Raw genomic sequence first — 19,627 nt, forward strand, 5'->3', positions numbered from 1 at the left:
TGTTTTGGAAGTCCTAGCCACGGCAATCAGAGAAGAAAAAGAAATAAAAGGATTCCAAATTGGAAAAGAAGAAGTAAAACTGTCACTGTTTGCAGATGACATGATACTATGCATAGAAAATACTAAAGATGCCACCTGAAAACTACTAGAGCTAATCAATGAATTTGGTAAAGTAGCAGGATACAAAATTAATGCACAGAAATCTCTTGCATTCCTATACACTAATAACAAAAAATCAGAAAGAGAAATTAAGAAAATTATCCTATTTACCATTGCAACAAAAAGAATAAAATACCTAGGAATAAACCTACCTAGGAGGCAAAAGACCTGTAATCAGAAAGCTATGAGATACTGATGAAAGAAATCAAAGACGACACAAACAGATGGAGAGATATACCATGTTCCTGGACTGGAAGAATCAATATTGTGAAAATGACTATACTACCCAAAGCAATCTACAGATTCAATGCAATCCCTATCAAATTACCAATGCATTTTACAAAGAATTAGAATAAAAATTTTACATTTTGTATGGAAATACAAAAGACCCCGAATAGCCCAAACAATCTTGAGAAAGAAAAACAGAGCTGGAGGAATCAGGCTTCTGGACTTCAGACTATACTACAAAGTCATTAAAACAGTATGGTGCTGGCACAAAAACAGAAATATAGATCAAGGGAACAGGATGGAAAGCCCAGAGATAAACCCAGGCACCTATGGTCACCTAATCTCTGATAAAGGAGGCAAGAATATACAATGGAGAAAAGATGCTCTCTTCTATAAGTGGTGCTGGGAAAACTGGACAACTACATGTAAAAGAATGAAATTAGAACACTCCCTAACACCATATACAAAAATAAACTCAAAATGGATTAAAGACCTAAATGTAAGGCTGGACACTAAAACTCTTAGAGGAGAACATAGGCAAAACACTCTTTGACATAAATTGCAGCAAGATCTTTTGTGACCCACCTCCTAGAGTATGAAAATAAAAACAAAAATAAACAAATGGGATCTAATTAAACTTATTAGCTTTTACACAGCAAAGGAAACCATAAACAAGACGAAAAGACAGCCCTCAGAATGGGAGAAAATATTAGCAAACGAAGCAACTGACAAGGTATTAATCTCCAATATACACAAACAGCTCATGCAGCTCAATGTCAAAAAAAAGAAACAACCCAATCAAGAAATGGGTGGAGACCTAAACAGACATTTCTCCAAAGAAGACATACTTATGGCCAACAAACACATGAAAAGATGCTCAACATCACTAATTATGAGAGAAATGCAAATCACAAGTACAGTGAGGTATCACTTCTCACCAATCAGAATGGCCATCATCAAAAAATCTACAAACAATAAATGCTGAAGAGGGTGTAGAGAAAAGGGAATCCTGTTACACTGTTGTTGGGAATGTAGATTGGTACAGCCACTATGGAGAACAGTATGGAGGTTCTTTAAAAAACTAAAAACAGAGCTACAATATGACCCAGCGATCCCACTACTGGGCATATACCCAGAGAAAAACATAATTAAAAAAGACACATGTGCCCCAATGTTCATTGCTGCACTATTTACAATAGCCAGGATATGGAAGCAAGTTAAATGTCCATCAACAGAGGACTGGTTAAAGAAGATCTGGTACCTATATACAATGGGATATTACTCAGCCATAAAAAAGAATGAAATTGGGTCAGTTGTAGAGATGTGGATGGACCTAGAGATTGTCATACACAGTGAAGTAAGTCAGAAAGAGAAAAACAAATATCGTATATTAACGCATATATGTGGAATCTAGAAAAATGGTATAGATGATCTTATTTGCAAAGCAGAAACAGAGACACAGATGTAGAGAACAAATGTATGGATACCAAGGGGGAAAGTGGGGGGGGGGGGATGAATTGGGAGATTGGGATTGATTATATACAGTATTGATACTACATATACAATAGATAACTAATGAGAACCTACTGTATAGCACAGAGAACTCTACTAAATGCTCTATGGTGAGCTAAATGGGAAGGAAATCCAAAAAAGAGAAGATATATGTATACATGTAGCTGATTCACTTTGCTGTATAGTAGAAACTAATACAACATTGTAAAACAGCTATACTTCAATAAAAATTAAATTAAAAAAAAAAAAGACCATCTGTATGTCTTCTTTGGAGAAATGTCTATTTAGGTCTTCTGCCCATTTTTGGATTGGGGTGTTTGTTTCTTTGATATTGAGCTGAATGAGCTGTTTATATATTTTGGAGATTAATCCTTTGTCCGTTGATTCATTTGCAAATATTTGCTCCCATTCTGAGGGTTGTCTTTTCGTCTTGTTTATGGTTTCCTTTGCTGTGCAAAAGCTTTGAAGTTTCATTAGGTCCCACTTGTTTATTTTTGTTTTTATTTCCATTACTCTAGGAGGTGGATCAAAAAAGATCTTGCTGTGATTTATGTCAAAGAGTGTTCTTCCTATGTTTTCCTCTAAGAGTTTTATAGTGCCCAGTCTTATATTTAGGTCTCTAATCCATTTTGAGTTTATTTTTGTGTATGGTGTTAGGGAGTATTCTAATTTCATTCTTTTACATGTAGCTGTCCAGTTTTCCCAGCACCACTTATTGAAGAGACTGTCTTTTCTCCATTGTATATCTTTGCCTCCTTTGTCATAGATTAGTTGACCATAGGTGCGTGGGTTAATGTCTGGGCTTTCTATCTTGTTCCATTGATCTATGTTTCTGTTTTTGTGCCAGTACCATATTGTCTTGATTACTGTAGCTTTGTAGTATAGTCTGAAGTCAGGGAGTCTGATTCCTCCAGCTCCATTTTTTGGCCTCAAGACTGCTTTGCCTATTCGGGGTCTTTTGTGTCTCCATACAAATTTTAAGATGATTTGTTCTAGCTCCGTAAAAAATGCCATTGGTAATTTGATAGGGATTGCATTGAATCTGTAGATTGCTTTGGGTAGTATAGTCATTTTCACAATGTTGATTCTTCCAATCCAAGAACATGGTATATCTCTCCATCTGTTGGTATCATCTTTAATTTCTTTCATCAGTGTCTTATAGTTTTCTGCATACAGGTCTTTTGTCTCCCTAGGTAGGTTTATTCCTAGGTATTTTATTCTTTTTGTTGCAATGGTAAATGGCCACGAAGCACATGAAAAGATGCTCAACATCACTAATTATTAGAGAAATGCAAATCAAAACTACAATGAGGTATCACCTCACTCCTGTTAGAATAGGCATCATCAGAAAATCTACAAACAACAAATGCTGGAGAGGGTGTGGTGAAAAGGGAACCCTCTTGCACTGTTGGTGGGAATGTAAATTGATACAGCCACTATGGAGAACAATATGGAGGTTCCTTAAAAAACTAAAAATAGAATTACCATATGACCCAGCAATCCCACTACTGGGCATATACCCAGAGAAAACCGTAATTCAAAAAGACACATGCACCCGAATGTTCATTGCAGCACTATTTACAATAGCCAGGTAATGGAAGCAACCTAAATGCCCATCAACAGACGAATGGATAAAGAAAATGTGGTACATATATACAATGGAATATTACTCAGCCATAAAAAGGAACGAAATTGAGTCATTTGTTGAGACGTGGATGGATCTAGAGACTGTCATACAGAGTGAAGTAAGTCAGAAAGAGAAAAACAAATATCGTATATTAATGCATGTATGCGGAACCTAGAAAAATGGTACAGATGAGCCAGTTTGCAGGGCAGAAGTTGAGACACAGATGTAGAGAATGGACATATGGACACCAAGGGGGGAAAACTGCGGTGGGGTGGGGATGGTGGTGTGCTGAATTGGGCGATTGGGATTGACATGTATACACTGATGTGTATAAAACTGATGCCTAATAAGAACCTGCAGTATAAAAAAACAAACAAAACAACTAATACTAAACTTTCATTGGGTTATTTGTATGGAAACATGTTAATATAAATGTTTCAGACATTACATGAAATTTCTAAAAATCTTATATTTGTATTTGTATGGAAATATGTATGGAAATATGTTAATATAAATGTTTCAGACATTAAAAAAAAAAAAAAAAAAAAAAAAGAATTCACCAAGCTTACCAGTTGAGACTAGTACTGTAAACTAAATAAAGCTTAATAGCTCAAGGACAAATACAGTAATATAACAGAGTAGAATATTTGATGCCCATAATAATGATTCTAAGGTATAAAGAATAGATCAAACTGCATTTATCATAATTTGTATAAAAGATTACAGAAATATGCATTGCAATTTAGAAAGATTTATATTAAAAATGTCAATAACATTTGCATAATTGATAAGTATTCCATTTCTGACAATGCTCTTCATGCACCACACATAACTGACCTTTGACTCCTATTGACCCTACCTACTCAATCCCTACTCTACCTTTGTACCTTCTCTGGCTTAGATCACTATAACAGCTTTCTACCTGTCTTCTTTGCCTCCAGCCTGTGCTTTCAATTCATCCTCTACCCCTCTGCTACAATGAGATAAAATATAAACATGATCATGATACTTCTCTGATATCACTCTTTCAACAACATCTCAGAGTCCTAAGGATAGGGTTTAATTTCTTTAGATTGACACAGAAGTTATTTTATGAAATGACTCCTATCAACTCTATAGCTTCCTTTCCTGATACCCTTCCACATTTTGCTGTGCCTAAATCACATAAAACTTTTGTCTTTTATTTCATAACATTAGCTTTTTCACATATTGTCCTCCTTTATCTCTTAAGTACCCTAACTCCTGGTTATCTAATAAGACTTTACTCTTCCAGGAGTTCTTCCTTGTCCTGCAGTATATGAGATGTACTTCTACAGCACCTTGTAGGTGACTCAATCATAGTATTTATTGCATAGCATTGCCATCCTTTATTACTTCACTATTAGTAAATTGAGGGCAAGAATCATACATTTTATTTTTATCCTCTAGTATATGAAACCCAGTAAATGTTAGTTGAATGAATAAATGCTGTCCTGTATGACATTTTAAATGGTCAAAGATAACTTCTAAATATACTAAATTCCTTTAACTTTCCTTTAATATATTATGAATATATTATGGATAATATACCCATGGATATTTAAACCTACTGATATCTGGATTTATTTGAATCTGTTTATATTTTTTAGCTTATACCAAACTTCTATATATGCAGGTTTGATTAATATGACTTATTGCTTAAAGTATAATTCCTTCTTATTTATTCTAAGGTACATTTTTCCTGCTTCATGGGGAACTCCAAACTCCATCATTCTCACAAATAGATAATGCAGCTACCCCATACTTCATGTTCACCAAGTAATTCATTCCGTGATTCTCTAGGTAATTTTTTTTCCTGCCTATAGGATATGTAAGGAATCTTTTTTAATTATAGATTTTAGTGATTCTTCCTAAGTGCTTGTCTCTCACCACTTGGTAGTGTTTCCTCTTCTCTTTATTTGGGCAGTTTTCCCCATTCTGTCCTTTTCTTTCTTATTCTGCGAGTTAGTTATATAGTTCCATAGGAGTTTTGTCTGATCATCTGAACTTTTAAGCCTACCTGTTTATATTATATTGTTTTAAAACTATCTGAAGGTTCCTTTTGAGTTCTTTACTTCCTAAAATTTATTTCAATTTATTTTCCTCATGAAGTCACGTGAAGTCAGATTACTGACATTTCTAACGTTTAGTGATAAAATAGATTAACCAAAATTATTTTTTTCTCCCAATATGAAGTTTAATAATTGGTACTCAATTAGCTATGCTTGCTGCCTATTCACTAATTTTTCAAAAGATAGTTCTAAAGTTAAAAATTAAAAACAATGTAGGAAATAAGTTAATTTTCTTTATGTGTGTATATATTAAAATTACTTGGTCCACAAAGCAGCCTACTAGAAAGTTACCTGAGGATATGATCCAGCAAACTAATGTTATAAAACAAAACAAAAAAAGGGATGCTATGAGGCAAGAAACTGTGGCTCCAATCCTGAGACCAATAAAGGGAAGTCTCAGATGCCCGTTGTGCATTAGGTCTAAAAGGTAACCGGTATTTATTGTAGCAGTACCTAGTGATGAAGGGAGGAGGACTTGGAGGGAAACAAAGGGGACTCCACTGTATGGACACTGAGTGACAGAATGGAAAACTTAAGAATGTGATAAAAACATACAAGAAAAATACTGGCAATAGAAATGCAAAAAATAATAAATAACAAGAAAATTTAAATGTGTGTGATTTTAAGCGATTAATGCAAGTAAACAAAGAGCACTTGGTGCTATGAACATGTTTTGAGTACTATTGGGGAAACAGTACTGATAATGTCAAAGTATAAATTTGTCTCTTTTTGTAGAAAAAAACAGTGTTAGGAGAATATCTCTACTTGTAGGAAAAATATTTTTTTCTAAACTCTATGACCATAATATGAATAGACAGCATAAACTTAGATGAGGTTAAGCATAGATAGATAGGCCAAAAAATCCATAATGATAGACATATTCTGAAATTCAGAAGTGCACAAATAATTTGGTCCCCTTTTAAAAGGTAAAATATAGAAACAAAAGATTAGTGTTTTAAAATAAATTTTTATGTGGCTTTACAAAAACAAAAAGGGTTTTTTTTTGTTTTTTTTTTTACCCCTCTGTAGGGTGACAGAAAAACAAAACATAATGAAATTGCATTGGAAAATGTTCTGCCTCTTAGAATTTTAAACCAAAAATTTTCTACTGTATTTTCTACATCAGAATTCTTACGGGTGTTTGATGAGAGAAGACAGGTAGGAACTTTATGAATCAAATTCCACATATAAAGCCTGCTATTTCATACAGCAAGACAATTACTAGAAAATATACAATTGACAAATATTAATTTATTAATCAATAAAATAAGCTTAATGAAGAGCACTATGTGACAGACAAATACTTGTACATGCGTTCTCAACTATTCATCTCTAATATTACCTTTTTTGCTCTATGTAACAATTCCTTGAAAAAGATTGTATTAATTCCAATCATAAATGAGAAACTGAAGCTCAAAGAGATTAAATAACTTGCTCTAACTCATGAAGCTAGGATTTAAACCTAGATCTCTGATTCCAAAGCCCATGACCCTTTCAACATATGATTATTCATTTTTATTGAACTCCTATCATGTGCCTTTTATAAACTTCAGGAGCTGAAAGGTAGGAGAAAAACAGAAATACACAAATACAAAACAAAAACAAAAACAAGCTTCATTAAATACTTTCATCTACGCCAGGCAATATAGAGTTAATCTAAAGAGAATACAGTGCCAGAAAAAATTTACAGATAAACAATTTTGTATTCCCCAAATGGGATTTGCAACATATGCCCAATGATGTAGTAATAAATTCTAGGGCTTTTCTACTATTCACCTATTGTAGAACTATGAACAAGGTAGCAAAAACAACAAAATGGCATAACCACTCTGTATTAAAAAAATCTAATAATTCAAACACATCTTGAAAAATGTCAAGCAGGGATAGGATGGTTTGCATCTTTATTTAGTTTCCAGTTTATACTAGAAAGCATTTTTTTTTTAATGGCAATCATTTATACAATTGTTTTTATCATATTTCCACAATTATTCATATTTCCCTCATTTTTCTGACTGGATGAATGAGGGTAGCACATATAGAAAAATTATATATAAGTGAATAATGAATTAAAATCAAATATATTCTATTAGAGCCTAAATGCTAATTGGTAACCTTTTATCATAAAATGTTACAAAAAATGAAGAATTCTTTTTATAGTCATTTTAAGAAGTGAATATGACACTAATAAGTTCTATGACAAGAAAAGACTGCTACAGTCATGGTCAGTAAACTAGATGATACATCACTATCTTTGTGCTGTGGCAGAAAAACAATAACATTTAAAAGCCACAAAAATCTTGATCAATTTTATAGATAAAACACTGTCATGACTTAGGTTCATAAAATGCTACAAAGTAGAGAAATCATTAATTTATGACTTTGAGTTTCTATGCTTCTGAATAAAATAGTTACTTACTTTTTTCTCTGGTTTGACTCCACAAAATATTTACGTGCTTGATTTCGACATATTTTTTGTTGCTGCAGTAATATTTGGCGCTCTTCTTCTAAATTTTTCTCAAAATGGATTTTCATATCTCTAATGGCAGCATAAAGTTAAGGACAGTAGTTTATGTCTTTAGTGGATGAGTATCAGTGCTATCTGATAAATACAATTACAGCCTCATACTAATGATGTAATGATTTTTTGTGGAACAATTAGTATGTGTACACATCAGTGTTAGTGTATGACCGGCACATGTTTTATGTAAAAAAACTCTTAACTTGGTATTAGAACTGAAGATACATCTTACTTTCTTTGGGGAAAAAGTTAATTACTTTTAGACATAATGAGCCCAGATAAGGAGACTACATATCTTTTCATTCATTATACAGATATTTGAGTACTTATTAACAAGTTACTATCTTAGGCATGTATATAGAAAAATGAAAGAAGGTTATATCTCATTAATAGAAAGCAGGTAAATTAAATGTTTCAGTAGATCCTTTAATCCATAGCATGAAAGTCATATTCAAATATTAAAAATCAAATAGCAATATAACTGGAAAGTTTGGGAATATAGTTTACTTAGTGATTTACTCATAAGTTAAAAAACAAACCATTAGGAAAACCATACACAGTAATGTTTACTCAGAATTTTGCCAGATACGGAGTATTTTAGTTATCCTAATTATCCATTCATTTGAAATTTACTGTATAAAATTAAACTTTCTTTAAATAAGTTGAATTGATATGGTTAATTGATGTCCGAGCTTATTTAGTTACATTTCAACTGGCATTATTGAATGCCTTTATCAAATTTATCACAGTATTTTTCTGTTTTTAATGATTTTGAAGTTTTAAAAAGTGGTCATTCAATTACCATTTTCAGTACCTCATCATTAGATGTAGATGCATACAAGATTGTACTGAAGTTATTTATTGCAGGGCATGCCTATTTGTCTTTTTAGAATAAACAGTGTGTTTAAATTTTCCCCCCTCAAAATAAAGGTTTGCAATTCTCTTTAAGAGTTCTATTTAATCAAGATTTTTTTATATGCCATAAATATTAATGGTAAAACAGAATATAAGAAATACATTAAATAATAAGTTATGCTGTACATAAGTTGTTAATTCAAAATGTGTTAATTTTAGGATCCTGCAGTGCTTCAGCATCAACATAGTAAAAAAAACCTTATATATTTCAAAACAAGCACGTTTATTTGAACTTTTTGGTCATTTCAAACTTTGCTAATGGGAGCTTTCAATTATTTTGCTATTTAACCATTTTTATGCCATTGCTCATAATTAATTTACCTGTATTATAAAATTTTGCACTACCTCACCATAAACAAATACACGCACTCACACACAATATTTTTACTTAAAGTTTCTTTTGAAGGATTTATAAAAATGGAACAGAAAGGGAAGCAACCTGTTTTTTTTTTTTTGTTAGCACAGAGACAGCTAAAGATATAGCTTGTTCTTCTCTAATAGAGTACTTTATTAGAAGGAGTCAGACTTTAACAAGATGGCTAACTACGAAGTCACAACATGGCAGTGGGGGAAAGTGCAACTTCCTTTCAGAGTACCCAAGAGCAACATTGTGGGGGGGAGAAAAGGGAGAAGTTGCTTTGGCTCAGGTGAGAAATATGCAGGAATATGATGCACGTGGAGATAATTCTGTTCTCTGTTTAACATGCTTGAAGTCTCACCACAGGAACATAAAGAAAATCACAAATGTAATGTTTGTAATAATGTTCTGACAACTATATATTGCTAGATTTAATTAAATGTCTCTTTCTCTATATAATATACATATGTATTATATATAATACATATATAATATTGCCTGCCGAGGTGTAAAAAATACTGCTGCCTTTGCATCTCTTCAAAGTATGGTATCCAAATTTAAAAAATATTAGATGGCTGGTTAAACTTTTATTTTTCATACAAGCTGTATTGTAAAGGTAAGATATTTCCATAAGAATCACTGTTAAATACTTGTTCAAAGGAAGGTAATTTTTATATATTTAACAATAGAAAAACCAACCAACAACAAACCCAAGAATACTATGGGCACGTAATACATAATGATTATAATTTAAAAGCATAGCCTAATCTACCCCACCTCATCCTCATCTCTTCCTCTCCCAATTTAGTCTTTTTCTAATTGTAGCTCATTTAGGTTGTTTTAAATATGTTACCATCACTAATAACTATGAATCATATAACCCACACTCTTGTCAAGTTTATTAGAGCCATCCAGATTCTTTTCCTTCTTCTCTGTACCTCTCCACAGACTTGGCTCAGATGCTCTAAATCCCTTGCCTGGACTACTTCAGTAGTCTTCTAACTCATCTTATTACAGTACTCCTAAACTTGCCATCCTCCATTTGAACCTCCACAAAACCAGCTAAACACAAATCTCATTGAGTTTCTCATTCTTTGCTGTTCTCTAAAATCTCCCTATCACCTTCATGATGCATTACAAATTTCTTGGAATATACAGCATTTTATAATCTGGTCTGATTTTTCAACTTCATTTTTCAACATTTCCCTGCATGACTCCGATGTCCAGCCACACTAAGATACTTATTAACAGAACAAGCCATGATGCAGTATGTCATTATCTTTTGGCACTTGCTGGCTAATTCTACTCATCCTTTCAGGGACACCTCAAGCAGTTCCTCCCCTATGAAGCTTTTTCTAACCCTCACTGGATGACTTGACACCCTCATGGGTACGTCATATGTGTCTCCTCTATATTTCTGTAACTCCAATGCCTGGCATGGTGCTTAGAATATGGTAATGGCTTAATAAAAGCTTACTGAATGATTTCCTTGGAGAAAATTCTCAGTAGATAAACTAGGATAAAAGGTATACACATTTTTATAGCTTTTAGTGCCTCACAGACAAATTGGTTTCTAAAAGGGTTCTATAAATCTACATGTCATTAGAAATATATGAACATGAGTTTCTACACCTCATGAGCATAAGGCAGTACTTTTTTTTAGAAAGACTGAATGGAAAGTCATGTTTTATTATGTATGTATTAGCAAAATAGAATAATTGCCATGTTGGGCAACTAATTTTTATTTTCCTCTTTGGTGAATTGTTAGTTCAGTCACTGGACATTTATCTATTGAGAACGTCATTTAAAAAATCAATTTCAGTAAATTCAATAGAGATAGAATAGTGTAAATATTAACCCTCTATCATAGTTACTACAAGTATTTTCCCCAGATAATTTTATTTTAATTATACAATTTCCCCTTACACTGAAGTTTTAAATTAATGAGTTATCTTTGAGATATTTTTCACTTGAAATTGATTCTTTCTTTTCAAAAGGTAAAGTTACTATACCTTCAAACTATGAAAAAGGTGAAGTTCTATTTTCTGTCAGTTTTCCTTTATGATTTTGTATTTATTTTTATATTTACCCTTTTTATCAGTTCAAGCATATTTTGGAATGTAGTGTAAAATGTGACTCAAGGTAGAGATGGTGAATTTAGACTACACTTTTTTAGAGGTTTGACTAAGGAGACAGGAGGTAGTAGAACACAGTTAAAAGGGTTTGATTGTTAGTTTTAAGGATAGTTAAGACCAGAGCATGTTTACAGGCTGTAGGGAAAGAAGGTTATTTGACAAAAGTTGGAAGTAAATTGTAAGAGAGAGTTAGGATAATTTACAATCCAGGGTTACTGAGGAGAGGTGATGAAAATAGGGCACAAGTGGATGGATACACCTTCTACAGTAAAAGTGATATCCCATCAGCAAGCCTGGAATAAAAAGCAGGGTAGGGGATTGAAGGTGGTGATGGGAGTAGGAGGGTTTGTGTTGTTTGTTGGGAGGGACCTGAGGGAGTTCATGGCATCCATTCTCTTATGAAGTATTGTAGTAAGACAGTCTCCTGCGAGTGACAGGAGGTGATCAAGACCTGGCACAGAAACTAATTAAGAGGAACAAGAGAGAACCCTGTTCTTGTTCTGGTGAAGCTGGAAACCATCAAGCTGTAGCGGTTTTGTGATTTTTTTCTCTGACAGCATTTTTATTGTTGAGTGAAGGAGTAGAGAAATAGGGTTGTAGTAGTTACTGGGTGGTTGAGGAAGAATAGGAGTGCAAAGAACCAAGGATGTTGGTGAGAGAATATGTGTAGATAATTAAGAATAGGGTGTAAACTGGGTAGGGAATAAAGAGAGGCAAGGTGGGGGCTAGGATAAAATAGAAGGGGAAAAGACTGGAGATATTTATGAGAAAACAAGAGGCATAGTGTGAAGGGGACATGAAAGACCTTCACTTCTTTATTCTATTTCTATTTGAATTATTTTAAGAAATTGAAATTAGAGAACTTCAGCTAATTTTAATTAGATGAACTTCATAAGGTTTTGTTCCTTGCCTTTAGAGTTAGGAAATTCTGACTTGAGTGAGAGAACTACAACAGAAAGCTGGATGGCCTCTGAGTATTGAATTCATGTCTGGAAGTCACATGTAGAAATTTTACCAAGCCACTTGCTTATTTTAAGTCTGCAGTTCATTTTTTTAATTTAGTCATTAATTCAATAAATTTGCATACCTACTTTGTACCAGGTATCCAATATGAAACATTACAGATACTAAGAACATCCAAAATAATACAAAAGGTGCTTAAGTGTTTCTCCAACTAGTAACATAATGATATTCTTGATTTAGTGTCATAGTCTTTATTATGTTCAAAAGAATTCCTCTATCCCAATTTAAATATGTATACTAATTTTATATATACTAGCAAATATATATATATAAACTAGCAAAAAGTATGTTATATATACTTATATATTATATATACATACAGATGCATATATATACACACATACTAGCAAAAGTTGTTGGATTTTAGCAAAGCTCTGGGCATCTATTGAAATGATCACCTACAACTTTCATAATTTTAACTGTATATTTAGAATTCAAGTATATTTTTAGTAATACATTTCTTTATAGGAAACCAACATAATTCTGGAATTATGTCTATTTGGTTTTGTTCCTTTGAGGTACTGCTGAATTTATTTACAAATATTTCCTTTGTTGTATCAATATTCATACCTCATAAATTTAAAAATATTAAGTTTATGACCATTTCACTAATGAAAATGATGGAAAGATACACTTTGCCAATGAGCCACTTACAGTGCTTCCCTATTTTCTGATTTAGCTATAAATCAGGGTCAGTGTAATAGGAGTTCGGGGTCCAAGAAAATACAATGTCAAGGGGACAGAATCAAATCCATACAGAAAGCAATACAGTCTATTTCAGATTACTTCTTGAGCAAGGACAGTTTTGAGGAGTAGTAAGGGCAAAAGCCAAAGTGAATGGGGTTAATAATGAATAGATGAAATGAATTAGAAGCTGCTATTGCAGGTCAGGGTTTCTGAGAAGTTGACTAAAGAAAGAAAAGACAGATGGGTTAAAAGCTTGAGGAAAGCATGATCAGAGGGGGGATATTTCACCATCAGTTAAGCTTTGTACATATCTGTCTTCCTCACTAGAGTTGTATCCCAAGCACCTAGTCAAAGAGCAGACACTAAATGAAAATTGATTGTTGACTTGCTTTTAAAAGTGCAACATCCCAGAAGTGGAAGACAACAAGGATAAGAAAATGGGGTTTAACTTGAAAAGTGAAGACACTCCATTCTCTGACAAGAATGAAGATGATTATACAGCACCATCACTACCAACCAAGTCCTTTGAGAATACAAAGGTTACACTCTAATTATCATAACATTCTCTGAAGGAATAAACATGGTTTACATATTTTGAAAACAAAACTCTTTCATTCTGTCAATTTTCTACAATGCAACCAACAGCAATATCAAAGGTGGGCTAGACTAATTCTTAGGGACAGGTCAGAGATAATCCAGTGCGAAGCCTCCAGGCCCTTTGCTTCTCATTTTCTGTCTGTTGTCTCTCTGACAACAGCCTGGGCAGAGGATGGAAAACAAAACAAATTAACCAACTGTGTTAGGCTTTAGCAGCTCTGGTAAATAAATTAGGGAAGTGTTAGGTTAACTGTTAAAACGGACTGTTTCAGGAGGGCAAAACATTTTACCTATTTGTGGAATTCTTTTCTCCAAGCAGCATGATTAATCAGGGGGTGGATAATACGACGTAAAGAGCATATAACGGCATAACTCTAGAAGACAAAACAATCCCCATAGGACACACGGTTGATCTATTTGAAAAGTCACAAAAAATTTACACCAAAGTTGAATGCGGGTGAGATAACAAGGTGGCCGGGAAAGCGGTCCTAGAATAGGATAAAATGGTATTTCAGGTTTAAGGGAAACAACGAGAGTTACTGAAACAAATACCCGCACTAAGATGACTAGCTAGTTGCTATCACCTTGCATCTGTGATGATGGGAATCTAATGGGAAAAAAGATGGGCCCCGCTTCCAACACCGCTACCCCGGCAGCCACGGCTGGAAGGATACAGGTAAGCGCCAGGTCGGTGACGCCCGCCGCTCAACCGAGGGCTGAGCGGGGCTCTGACGCGGGTGTCCGAGGATTCAGTGCCGAGTCCCGCGACCGCGCTCCAGGCTCCGGGCCTCCCGGTCATCATCCTTCATTCACCTCAGCGCCGCCTCTCGGCTCGCCCACAGCGCCTCCCTCATGGCAGCTCCGGCTTCCTCCTCCTCCGCCCCTCCCTGCACTCCGTCTCTCAGGCCCCGCGTCACAGCGGCGGGAAGGTTGGCCGCGGCAGCTCTGGTTCCCGCACAGCGGCGCTCTTGGCTGTGGTGGCGACGGCAGCTGCAGCAGCGGCGACCTTGCCTGGCAATGGCAGAGGTGGCGGCCGCGACCCCAACGCCTCCGCCATGTTGACAACCAACCGACACCGCGTCCTTCGCGACGGCTACCAGGGTGTGGGGGCGGGGCGCCCGAGGCAGCCAATAGCAGGCGCGGACTCCCGCCTACTCCCCCCACCCCTCTGAGCTGACTGCGGGCGGCGGCCGGGAACCCTGGCATCCTCAGGGACCCGAGTCTTCGCAGGAATGGGGAGCTGACTTGTGCCTCGGAGCCTGACTCCGTTCTACCTCCCATTTTATGATGATGTTTTCGTGAGGGTATTGAGAGTGATGAAAGACAGTGAGACGCAAAATCTTCAGATACAGGCAAACGCCACCGTGGGGATTCTGAAATGATTGCCTCGGGGATAATTCAGGGTAGGATTTGTTGTTTAACTACCGAGTCCTGCTGTGGGGTTTGGGTTGTGTCTTTCTGGAGCATCACTATCCCCAAACACCATCTCTTTTAAAAGGGTTTGTGGAGTGGAAATTTCCTTTCTCTGCATTCTCTCACCCACTCCCTGACGCTTCTGCCATTCCGTCTGCAAGTCGTCTTCCTTGCCATTTTCCTGCTTATAACGTCGCATTGCAAAGGCTTTTAATGGTGCCAGCCTTGCTGCCAGATTCTGGAAACAGACCATCAAAGCATCGGCGGCCAGGAAAGTAGTGCAGATTTAATTTAGTAATCTCCTGGGAAGATATGCCAAAAGAGATCATCATATTGAAATTGTTTCAAGCTCTTATGGAAAATTGGATTTTTTAGCCACCAGGTTTAGTGGTTTTGCAAGTAAAAATTTGAAAAAAGGCTGAAACTTTGTTGGAGCTCATTTTAAAAGTACATATAAATTCTGACTGTATTTCAGCCAGGTTTTTTTTTTTTTCTTTCTTTCTTTTTGTGTGGAAGAAACTCCCAGATTGGAAGCAGAATGTACAAACAGAATAAAAATCACTCGCCCACCATTCAAATACCTCTGTCTTTGTGAATCAATTTGTTCATTTTTAGAGTTCAAATAATAAACTTTTCCAGTTGAAGCTATTTAAAACAGAGTTTTTGCAAAGTTGGATACAATGACTCAAACTGGAATGTGTTCTGGTGACTGAGATTTAGAAGTGCCACAACAAATCCAGTTTTGAGTTAAAACACAAAACACATAAGCCCCCTTCAGGACCATACCAAGAGGGTAGAATAGATAATCTTGACAAAGAAAGGCTAAATGTGTATACTGGGATGATTAGCTATCTTTGCAAATTTTTAACTGGCCTAGTCACAGGAATTTAAGTTGATTCTATTCCCACTGCTATCATCACAAGTCTGTTTCTCCAGGGCCAATTTGAGAGAGAGTAAGCAAAGGAGGGCAGTGTAAAGTGCAAATAAAAGTGAGGAGGTTGTGCTTATTGTTTGAAGTATTTGGGCATGGCTAGCCTTCCTGAAAGTCTAGTTTTTTCTGTATTATTAGTTTGATATCTCATCACTCATAGGCGCCTTATTGCTTTGTCACATGGTGTATTAGCATTAAGAAGCATAACTTGGTTTCTTAGTTGCCTACAGATGTTTACTCACATAAACATTCTTCATTCAAATGTTGCTTTACGATGATACCCAAGAAGAAAAGAAAATTTAAACACAATGTTACCAGCTTTTTAAAAAATTACAGATCTATTTTTTCACCTTTAAATTATTTATTCCTTTCTTCAAAATGTTAAGCAAGTTTTTCATGTTTTATTTAAGTTGTACAGTCCTTTACTAAGTTGTATTGATTCTAAAAAAAGGCTTTAAGATTAGATATTTGGATAATAGAAAGATATTTTGAGACATTTATAAGTTTTATCTCTTGGCAGGAAAGATAAGTATGATTTAAGCAATAAAAAAGAGTATTACACTAAAGTCTCTCTATTTTGTTAAAAGAGACATATTAATTCAATATAATGGTTAACTTTTCACACTTTAAAAACCATAAAATAATTCATTCTTTTATGAAGGAAATAAATATTGAGCACCTACTATGTGCCAAGCACTTTCTAGGTGCTGGGATACAGTAGTGAGCAAAACTTCAAAGTCCCTATGCTCATTAAGCTTGCATTTGTTTTTCTTTCCTACTAGAATATATGAGGTAGTGAAAAGTGCTATGAGGAAAAATGGAGTAGTATAGAGGGATAGAGACTGATGTCAGTTCTATTTTAGATACGGTGATCAGGGAAGGCCTCCAAGGAAGGGAAATTAGGGCAGAGGTCTGAATGAAGAAAGAAGGTTGCCACTCAAATATTTGGATGAAGAATATTATCTAGAAGCAGTGGGTACTTTAAATACAAAAGGCTCTGAGGGCAGAATTTTCTTTGATATGTTCAAGGAACGGCAAGAAGATCACTGTATCTAGAAAAGAGTGGGGTCGGGGAAGTGTGCTAGGACTTGAAATTGGAGCAGTGCATGGGGGATGTCCTTCTAGTGCAGTGGGGACTTACGTAGTATACAAGGAATTAATATAAATTAATATAAAATCCAGCTTCCAGTGGAGGGAAAGCCATTGGAGACTTTTGAGTAGGAGAGTAAGATCTAATTTAGTCTTTCAAAAGGATCACTCTAGTGGCTATGGAGAAACTAGGCTACAGTCGATAAGGCTAGAAACAATGAGACTAGATTGAACGGTAGGCTGGGCGAGAGATTATGGCGGCTTGGACTAGGATGGTAGTAATAGAGGTGGCAAGAAGTCTTCCAGATTTTAAACTTGAGCCAGTAAGATGTGTTGATGCATGGTTGTGGCAAGTCAGTGGAATTTTTTAAAAAAGAGTCAAATGTGATTCTCAGATTTGGAGCTGGAGCCAACTGCATAAAAGGTATTGCCATTTCCTAAAATGGGGAGGAGTAGGTTGAGGGTGGGAGAAGGGATAAGATTTAGGTTTCAAGTATGTTAAATGTGAGATGCCTATTAGACACCCAACTTCATTAACATGGTTTCAGAAATTGTTAATGATGTTCTATTTACAAAAGAAAATATAATAACCACTTTATGGCTACAAAACATGTTCACGTAATTTATCTAATTTGGATACCGTTATAACCTTGTGAATTATGTGAGGCAGCGTGTGATGGACAATTTCTTGAGCTTTCACTTTCATCTTGGCTGAGGCTATTTTTTCTTCTGCTGAAGTATTTTCTTGCTGAGGCTATTACTTTTTCTGCTGAAGTATTTTCTTGCTCAAGTAAGAATTTCCTGAATTTGTCTCTGGGCAAGCTGTGAAAGAACAAAGTATATTAACATCTGGCTGATTTAAAATTCCTAAAGTTCTGCCATCTTCTTTTCAACTTTATGAGACGTCAACTAGAAATTTAAGATTAAAGATACATACTCATCTAGTTGTAATATAGATTTTAAAGGTCATCAGTATTGCCAGCAATGTTAGAACTGTATTATAGAACAAGTCAAATAATAATGGTGATAATAATTAAAAAAATAATAATTATACCACCTAACGCTTGAGTACTTGTCGTTTCTCTTGCACTGTGCTAAGTGCTTACATATATTAAATAACTGAATCCACACGACAATCCTCGTTCTACAAAGAAAGTAAGCTATAGTGATATTAGGTAATTTTGCCCAAGTTTCCAGAGCAAGGGAGTGGTGAGTCAAGATTCACCCAGGCATTCTGGTACCAGAGCCAGCACTCCCAACCACCCCATGCTGCCTCACTGGAGAAAATGAGAAATTTTCAGTAGAATAAGAGATAAGAGTGTTTGCATTTAAATAGTGCATGGTGAGGATGTAAAGTCAGAAAATAGATAATTTGTTTAAGATATTACTTCATTAATTGATATCTTAGTGCCTATACCATACCAATCACTATGCAAGTACCATAAAAACTATGATCTCTGCCCTGTTGTTCTTGGGCTAGGAAAGGAAATGGAGAAAATAATACCTTGAATAGGAAACAAGACTCAGGAAAATCTTAATTTTAGGATAGTGAAGACTTAGGCATGTTTAAGTGGTGAAAAACAGGAACCACTATCATGGAGAATTTGAAAATTCACCACAGACATTGATCTATCAACTTTCAGAGAGCGGTAATTTTCACTAGCGATAGTCCCCTTATATTCACAATTTTTGAAGTTTTAACACTATTGATGTAAAACATACAAATCAATTAGAGTCCTAGAAATCTGTCATTATGTGGTTAATGTGACCATCACTGATAGCTAAATTCAGTTGCAAACATATTTTAAGTCTGAATTATCTGCTCTGGGTGTCCACACTGATTAAATTTCTACTTAGTATTTTGTAGAAATAGTTCCAATGTAATATTCTTCCCTCTACATCACTCATTTCTACTTTCTTACTATTTTTATGCAAACTGGTTCGCAACTATAGAGTTATACCTTATCAAAGGCATTTTTTCTAAGGGAAAAAAAAATCTGACATAAAAACTAGATGATGCTATAAATTCTTGCTTGCTTACTTGATTTAGCTAGCTAGCTGGCTGGCTACTGCCTGTATTCCAAAAGCATGGATTTGCAATGCAGGCATGTAGTGATAAAAAAAAGGGTTTGTATAACTTAAAATGACAGGATCTCTAGAGGCTACCTTGTTTCTCATATGAAGGGTGTTTCAAACGAGGGCATGGAAACTAGTAAGTACTGGCTTCTGTTTTTGTTGTACACCTTCCAGAAATTTTTGACTGAAGACTCTGTGTACTAGAGTTCTTTCCACACAGAGCTGACTGATATTTGAAGAAAATTTTCATTTCTCCAACCAAGAAAAAT

The 19,627-nt window shown here is 35.2% G+C and overlaps 1 protein-coding gene across 1 annotated transcript in view; it reads right to left on the reverse strand.

Moving 5' to 3' along the window:
• The window catches only part of CEP126 (centrosomal protein 126), a 101,742-nt gene extending 86,893 nt beyond the window's left edge, over window positions 1-14,849 (reverse strand). Inside the window, 2 exon segments of the mRNA XM_059929889.1 lie at window positions 8,033-8,152; window positions 14,524-14,849. Coding sequence (XP_059785872.1) covers window positions 8,033-8,152; window positions 14,524-14,651 — 248 coding nt within the window. The 5' untranslated portion in view covers window positions 14,652-14,849.
• Window positions 14,850-19,627: the final 4,778 nt, after the last annotated feature.

The sequence above is a fragment of the Balaenoptera ricei genome, chromosome 8 (assembly GCF_028023285.1).
Source record: "Balaenoptera ricei isolate mBalRic1 chromosome 8, mBalRic1.hap2, whole genome shotgun sequence".
Taxonomy (NCBI): domain Eukaryota; kingdom Metazoa; phylum Chordata; class Mammalia; order Artiodactyla; family Balaenopteridae; genus Balaenoptera; species Balaenoptera ricei.